Source organism: Dermacentor albipictus, chromosome 5 (assembly GCF_038994185.2).
Source record: "Dermacentor albipictus isolate Rhodes 1998 colony chromosome 5, USDA_Dalb.pri_finalv2, whole genome shotgun sequence".
NCBI classification, from domain to species: Eukaryota; Metazoa; Arthropoda; class Arachnida; order Ixodida; family Ixodidae; genus Dermacentor; species Dermacentor albipictus.
The window spans coordinates 108471736-108479602 of record NC_091825.1 but is presented as its reverse complement, the minus strand read 5'-3'; the positions used below and the strand labels follow the sequence as shown (position 1 = coordinate 108479602).

Genomic DNA, 7867 nt, shown 5'->3' with positions numbered 1-7867 from the left:
ATCCGTCGGAAATCTTAGTCATACAATAGAAGTTGTAAATTAAGGGTCCTTTCAGGGAGCGTTCCACTACACGAATTCCTAAAAAAGATTTAATATAGCAGACGAAATAGGCAAGACTTTATTCAAACATCACAGAATGTTTATGAGCGCGGACAAAAAGTCTTCAATAGGCTTGGCTGGGTCCGTGCCCCTACAAATGGCACACGGCGAGAAGAGCGCAGTCTAACTAAACAGGTTGCATAGTTGTACGTATGTCAGGAAACATAGAAAATATTTATTATTGTCTGGCGCAACACTTAAGACAAGCATATAGAGAATATAGAGGCAATGACAAATATCAGTTAAACGGAATATATTGTCACGTGGTAGTGACGTTAAATGACACAGTAGCAGTACTGTAAAAGACAAAACTAGCTTTTATTGGGCGAACCTGTGCCCACAAAACAGGCTACACTTAAAGCACAACGATAGCGGCGAACACAGTCGGCGATCGTCGAAAATCTGATCAGCGGGTAAAGCGCGTCGGCTTTTATACAGAGTCGTCGAACGTTCCAGACTAATCGTTCGGACCCGCGTACCTTCCCCAAAGTTCTACACCATTCGCGTCAGGTGATGAAATCAAATAACATAACGTTCGGCGACAACAGACTGCGGATAGAAGCATCGATAACTTTCCAGCAACTTCGGATGCATGCAAGCGCGTCCCGCGCTGTGCGATAAGATTTGTTAGGCGGCGAAACCTGGTCGCCCGATAAATATAAGTACACGTGTCAGTATAAAGGACAAGCTTACTAATGATGTTAGAATCCAGAAGTTGATATGGATTGTACGGAAAGCTCGCTTCAGTTTCACAATTGCAATGGTCCCACTGTAACTAAAAGCTTAAAATTAATTATTCTTCTTTAACATTAGTGACTAATTGCCAGGCAACAACTATAAACTCATTGTCGCCACCACTGACGGCATGTCGCCGAAGGAACCACTCTTTTATTTCAAAACGGCTATCTTTAAATATGGGTAACATCTTCGTAGAAACCGCTGTATATTATTGGTGAGCGTCTTCCTCGATCCAATAGTTCGTCACAAAGGCACTTATATCATATGCACAGACGTAAGAAAAACAACGCCTTTATTTCCAACATTTCGGCCAGGGTCTGACCTTGATCAGGGAATACACGTGGCAGTAATGCATGTTCCTTAAATACGTACATGGTGTAGCAATATACTAGAAAATAGACAAATACACGAACAACAGTTCTTCTGTAAGATGCTTTCATGTATGACAGATCAGTAATGTTAAGCGTGGTAAAGAACAGAAAAGTGCACCACAGGATCGTTGTGTCAACAACAGGTTCGTAACTAAGAGGTAACAAATGTTACAAAGCAAAAAATGCCGAACAAGAAATACAACAAAAAAAGTGTGACCAGAAGGTGAGTACACAGACTTGACAAAATCTGACCAAATGGTCTATTAAATCAGGTCGATATCTGTAACTGTTTAATTAGAAATGAGACAACTGCGCAAGCAGTTGGAAATAAAAACCCTAGCTCTTGTCTGCAAGGTGGCCTAGCCATAACTTAAAGCCAGTTACTCAGTCTATTAAATGATGACAGTGTTCCTCCTCTGCGCACTTACACGCCCTTAATACAGGTTTCCGATGGACACAGTTTATGGAAATGTGCATGCGCGCGCACTTTGGACAAATGGTAGGTTACAGTCTTTATACGTGACGTCTAAGGGATTTCATAAAGACCGGTAAAAAAATAACGTTACAGGAAAAAGCCACTTGTGCAGCTAAAGAGCTCGGCGCATGAGCTTTGCGCAAGGAAAAGAAAAGTGACATGATGTCGCCAACCCTACGTACATTTATTCTTCCCGTTTGGAACGAAGTCGCCGTTTCTCCTTTCCTTGCTTTCACTTCCTTGCAAAACCAATTGAACGGGCTTGGCGACGTACGTATTGACGTAGAAGTTTACGAAGAGGCAGAGAATGAGGAACGTCTGCACGTTACCCATCATGATCAAGTGCCTCGGAAAGCCGCAGTCGACGAAGAGCGGTATGGACATGTGTATCATGATAATAACGAACTGCGCAATCTGCAGTGTGGTCAGGTACTTCTTCCACCACAGGTATTTGCGGACGGTGGGACCGAACGTCGCGAGGAAGTAGTACGAGTACATGATGATGTGGACGAACACGTTCAGGCACATGCTGAAGGTCGGCTGGCCTTCAGGCGCGAACAGTGCGAAGAACCACGCGTTGGCGACCACGATCGTGTGGTGCAGCACGTGCAGGAGCGACACGTGGGCGAACTTCTTGCGCAGCACGAAGAACACGGTGTCCAGGAGGTCGCAGTAGCGCACCGCGATGTAGATCCAGCCCGTGCGGTAGTACTCGCGCATCTCGTCGGTCATGTGACCCGTGATGCCCTGGCACCAGAGGCTGTAGTGGCCACCCGGAAGGTAAGTGAACTTCAGCACCAGGTAGAGGAAGCGGATGCCCACGGATACCATGAGTAAGTTGTAGAAGCGCACGATGTTGATGATGCGGAAGGGCTCCCGGTTCTTCATCCAGCGAGGGCCGGCCACCTTGACGAAATACAGGTAAGACAGCAGCAGCGTAAACACGAAGATGGGGTTCGTCACCACCGGGTAGTCACGTGTTCGGGGATCGCCCAACTGGCGAAGCTGGTGGGACAGCGTGATTGGATTCAGGCTGAACTTCATAGCTCTTCGATGCCACCCTTGGGTGCCGTGTCAGTGTAGCTGTGCTGTGAAATAAAGAAGGGCGTGCGAATATAACTATGATCGAAAGAACAGAGAAGCCGAAGCTGAGTACAGCGTTTGTTTAATCGCTATAGGTCCCAATTGCACTTCAGGTTTCAAACCGACGCCAACTTTTCACATGCAAGTTTGGAAACAGCGTCATTAACGATACCGCGAGGAACTTTTCTCTAGAAAGGTAGGCTTATTCTGTGCCTTGTAATCTTTATTCTGCCTTGAGTACTCCTTCCGTTTTTATGGATGCCGTATGCACCGAGCGACATAGATGAAGAAATTTTCACAAGTTTTCCTCACTGACAGGAAATTAGGAGTATCGGGTTCAGTAGTCAGTGAATAGACCCGGTGAAGATATACCAAGGCACTTAAGGACTTAAATTTGTACTAAAGCTTGGCAGAGCGGGCTGCCACGAGAGCTCGGCACGTCAGTGAAATATGAAGTTCGGGTGGAGGCCACTTCGTAAAAAAAAAAAAAGAAGCCTTATTGAGATTATTTACGGTGTTAATTTACAGGTATATTTAAATGATTGTAATACAGTTCGCAAGTGGAGGTCGGTAAACTGAGGAATTTATAAATGAGAAACAATTGATTTAAGTTATCTGGTGCACCATGACAAAGACAGTAATGAAAAAAAACGGGGGGGGGGGACGGCGCTTACACAGGTGGACATAGCGTTGAATTTGTTGATCGAGGGAACTGTGGTACAACACCGTACATTGTTTTAAATGGATGGAGACATGATGCGAATGCGGAAACAATATATACTGCTTTCACTAAATCGAGACAGAAAATTCGCATTTAGGCTGTCTAAAAGTGACGGGTTCATACCTATTGAATAACACTTATCGAAAGGTTATCTGTCCCATGCCTTAGCTCAGGAACTAGTCCCCATCTCAGCTTCCCCTGAAGCAAACGGATTCGGAAGAGCCTTTGCTTCCTTCGCACTGTCGCCTGCTACATTTATTTGGTGCGGGCTGAGGCTTTTATTTTTATTAACTTACATGCCTCAAAATAAATAAAAAAATATCCCCTTTGAGACACCACTAGGTGCTTTTATTCCTCACGCATTCGAAATAAACTAATATGCAAGCATTTCAAATCGTGAATTCTCGAATTCACCACCAAAAAATATTCAATCAGTATTTGAAATTTCGAATATTCGCACGATTTTATAGAGATTGAGTGGGATTGGGTGACGCTATAAAAATAAGTGATTGCTATTAAGAGGAAGCTTTAGCTCGGGCCGAACTCTGATGCCGTCTATTCAAATACACGTAAAACGCAGAAACGCTTTTCTGAGATAACCACGGGGCTGATTTTAATGAAGTGTGTTGCATTTGAGAGAAAATGTTCAATTGTAGTGACTGTTGCAAGTGGAATTTTCATTTATACTCCGAATATTTTAATAGGAACGTTGAAAAATTGCTAAGTTTGAAAAAAAAAATGGAAGCATGAAGTTTACAATTTCGTAGCTCTGCACTAAGAATAGATATCGCAGTTCTGTAAACTGCATCCATTAGAGTATCCAAAGCGGACAAACTTGATTTATCAATTCATATCTTACATGAAATTGTTACATTGTTTGCAAGGCTGTCGCAAAAATCATACTCGCATATTAGTGGTCTATTTAAGAGCCAGGTAAATGTATAGATTTGGTCCGCTTTAGATGTACTACTAAATACAATTTACAAAATCGTGATACAGTTTATCATTGCTGAGTTACAGAGTTGTAAACTTCAGTCTCGTTTTCTGAAAACTTGCGATTTGCAACAACACTGATAAAAAATTGACGGCCTAAATGAATCATTCGTTACAACAGATGCTAGATTCTAACTTCTTCTTTTCAATGCAACAAACATAATCAAATTTGGTGCAGTGGTTGTGAGAAAAACGATTTCTCCTTTGCAATGTATTTAGATAGGAGCCCCCACCGCTCATTTGAATTGCACTGGTTCTCTCTTCCGGATCCCGTACCCAAGATTGTACCTATGCTATGCGGCTGCAACAAGCATTCTTAAACTTCGAATATCGAATTCGCAAATCGAATGCCAAAATCAATTCTATTCTCTTTCAGAACCTTGAACATTCGCAGAATACTACGATTACGTGCATGCGTTCCCATCCACAACCGCTTCACATTTTCGAGAAGGCTGCAGACAATCTGTCCTCTCACCGAAGTAGGGAAATTATTTTGCTGACTGAATTCAAATCAACTAGAGCTCGTCACATGGACACCCACTCATGATGTCTTACGTCGATTTCGCAATCAGTTAGCTCAAAACAACGTAAGCGTAAGTCAGTTATCTAACGTAGGCGTACTCACCTCCAGACAAGGAGTACCGCTGCGTCACGCTTCGCATCCGATTCTGCGCACGTGCAACACACATTCAGCGGCACGGAGTTGAGAGAATCCTCTCACGCGGCTTATTAGGAGCCAGAAGCCGATTATAGCACACGCTTACATCACAATGGAGCCTAATGACCCTTATTCATTGCCTCCAAAGGCTGGTTTTTTATTCGCCCACTAGTACACTTATTTCTTCTTGTTTTATCATCTTACACTTGACGTTGAACACCGACATTATTCGCCGGGCTATAACATGCCTTTCGTGACTCTAGCTCCTGACTGTTTACCGGCTATGCCGACGGGTGCCTCATTGTAGTGCCTTATGTTGATGTGCGTCGACTCCACTCCTCCCTTTCCATTTTTTTTTATTCGCTTACCTGGTCGGCTTGATTACGGTTATATTCGAGCCGGGAAATGAGCGCGCACCTCCATGGCCGAGCACTTCCGCACATAACGACATTGTTTCCAGCTCTCAAGTGCTGCTGGCCCTGACCGCTTTCCTCAGGCGCCGAGACACGACAAACGACGCGGAGGCGAATCAGGAAAGGGAACGCGATGCTTATGTTTGAATGCAGAGTGATAGTTGGCTTACCAAACGTGAATTTATAGTTTGTCGTTTTCGGCTGAGTGGCTTGGAAAGTTATTTTCAGTGGCTATTCGCTGTTCTTACGGCTCGATCGAGCTTCTGGTGGCGAATTCGTAAGTGGTGTTCTCACCTTTGAACCAACCGCCTTCGCTAATGATATTGATTTATTTGATGATATCGAAAATGCTGGCAACATCTGTCGACTGTTTTTCCACAACATCTGACTGTGTCAAGAATGTGCGGAAATGTCACGACGAACTGAGCAAGCAAACCGCATACACAAAATTAGAGGTGCTTGTAGCGTTAACGCGCTTGAATAGATTAGCATTGTAGTAGTAGCGGCGATGCACTTGAAACATATTGTACCGAGCTACTCAGGCAACAAGGACGGAATTGCACGAAACACAATGTAGTATGCAATGTTACGTATCCATCACCAAAGTAAGACCCTTAATCCCTTAAGCACTGGAACAATGAATACAGAAATGGTTAACAAATAAAAGTTAGACATAGTGGGGCAAGTACGTATAAATGAATAAATCAACAATAAATGAGAACATAGATATAAGAAAATAAAATTAATGCGGGCGTCAGTAACCAGATGCCACGCCGCTGTGCTTTGAGAAACTTTCAGAAAAGTCTTTCAGAGCTGCCGCTCACGCTTGTGGATCATTGCGCGATCTGAACACTTTTTCAACAGCAAAATTGCGATTATCAATGCCATTCAGCGTTACTGTAAAAGCAGTCATTTGTATTTGATAAAGAGGGCAATTGTAAAAAAAAAACAAAAAAACCCCCCCGGAGAATCAAGTTCAGCGCTCTGTAGGCGCCCACATCTACAGCAAGACAGTGTTAAATGACGTATCCGACAAAGAAAGCAGCTTGTGTAGGAAACGTCCAGTCGAAGTCGGCGTAGCAAATATGTCCGATATCACGTGTAATGTTTTTGTTTTTGTTTTGTTTTTAGCTGGTATTTTGGGAGCGCGGGTTCTTCGGCAGACAAACCTCCCATACTGTCGCAGCCAATAAACATCAAAATCACGATCGATTAGCTTGAGTACATAATCTCATGAATAGTTCTAGAGCAAGAACTAGTTTTGTGAATAAGTGCATCAATTTTCTGGTTCCAAAAATGTTAATTCCTCCTCAATGTTTCTTTCGCGAGATGAATTTACCGAATGCACTAGGCTGGTGCACACAATATAATACGCTTAACTCCTTTCGAAAACAAGAAAGCGCATCCTAGAAGTTATTATTAACTTGACTCCTTGGTGTTGTAGTTAACCATATAATAGCGAGTTTCCGTTTTTCCTCAACGTTTCTTTAGCTTCCCTACATAGTGAATTTTCCTACTTGGTCTATTTGCAGTCTTCCTAACGACAGTCATAAACAAGCCTATTCATTTCATTCTCTATGTGGTCTGTGAGTCTCTAAATTACTGTATTTGAATGCTACATTAAGTGAACAAAAAGCATTAGTCTCCAAGTCCACTTACAGGCTTCACAGAAAGACGTTTACGGGTCTCGCACACAGCGTCTGACTAAACTTAATCACGTGAGGCGCGCGCTCCAGTGGCGGTAGAAAGCGCATGCACCGACTGATACGAAGTTGCTTTGTTTACCAACTTGCACACTAATACTGTGGCATGTATTGCGTTCGGATATATCTGGATGGTGAGATTAGGAATACGCCCACCGTGGTGGGTTAGTGGCGTGGCCTCCGAGAAAGCGCGTGCTGGCAGGTTTACCCCGCTGACGCGCCCAATCTCGTAGGCCGTGTTAGTGGCTAAGGCTTTGCGCTGCTAAGCACGAGGCCGAGGGATCAAATCCCGGCCGCGGCGGCCAAGTTTCGATGGGTGTGATATGAAGAGCCGCCCCGCGTATCGTGTATTGGGCACACGTTAAAAAACCCGAGGTGGTCAAAATTAACCCGGAGTTCCCCACTACGGCGCGTGCTTCATAATAAGAAGGTGATTGTGGCACGTAAAACCGCAGAATTGAATTAACTTTAAATTACCAATAGAATATTCCGCGAATACTTATCCCGACACTCGATATGTTTTTCCACTTTTCCAGTACTGTGATAGCTGGAGCTTGGCATTATGTTTAGAAGATTTAGAAGAAATAAATGTATATCTGTGTTTGTATATGAA

General features: G+C 43.5%; 1 protein-coding gene across 2 annotated transcripts; it reads right to left on the bottom strand.

Moving 5' to 3' along the window:
• Nucleotides 1-1695: 1695 nt before the first annotated feature.
• LOC135920706 (very long chain fatty acid elongase AAEL008004-like) lies at nucleotides 1696-7233 on the bottom strand. 2 transcript variants are annotated; one of them, XM_070539713.1, is made up of 3 exons: nucleotides 7211-7233; nucleotides 5106-5148; nucleotides 1696-2771 (listed from the first exon to the last, which is right to left on the bottom strand). In XM_070539713.1, exon 3 carries the CDS (start codon nucleotides 2725-2727, stop codon nucleotides 1858-1860), a length of 870 nt encoding a protein of 289 aa, XP_070395814.1. In that variant the 5' UTR covers nucleotides 2728-2771; nucleotides 5106-5148; nucleotides 7211-7233; the 3' UTR covers nucleotides 1696-1857. The 2 variants fall into 2 exon arrangements, with proteins under 2 accessions (XP_070395814.1, XP_065311004.1); XM_065454932.2 differs by lacking the exon at nucleotides 7211-7233 and having other exon boundaries at nucleotides 5106-5229.
• Nucleotides 7234-7867: the final 634 nt, after the last annotated feature.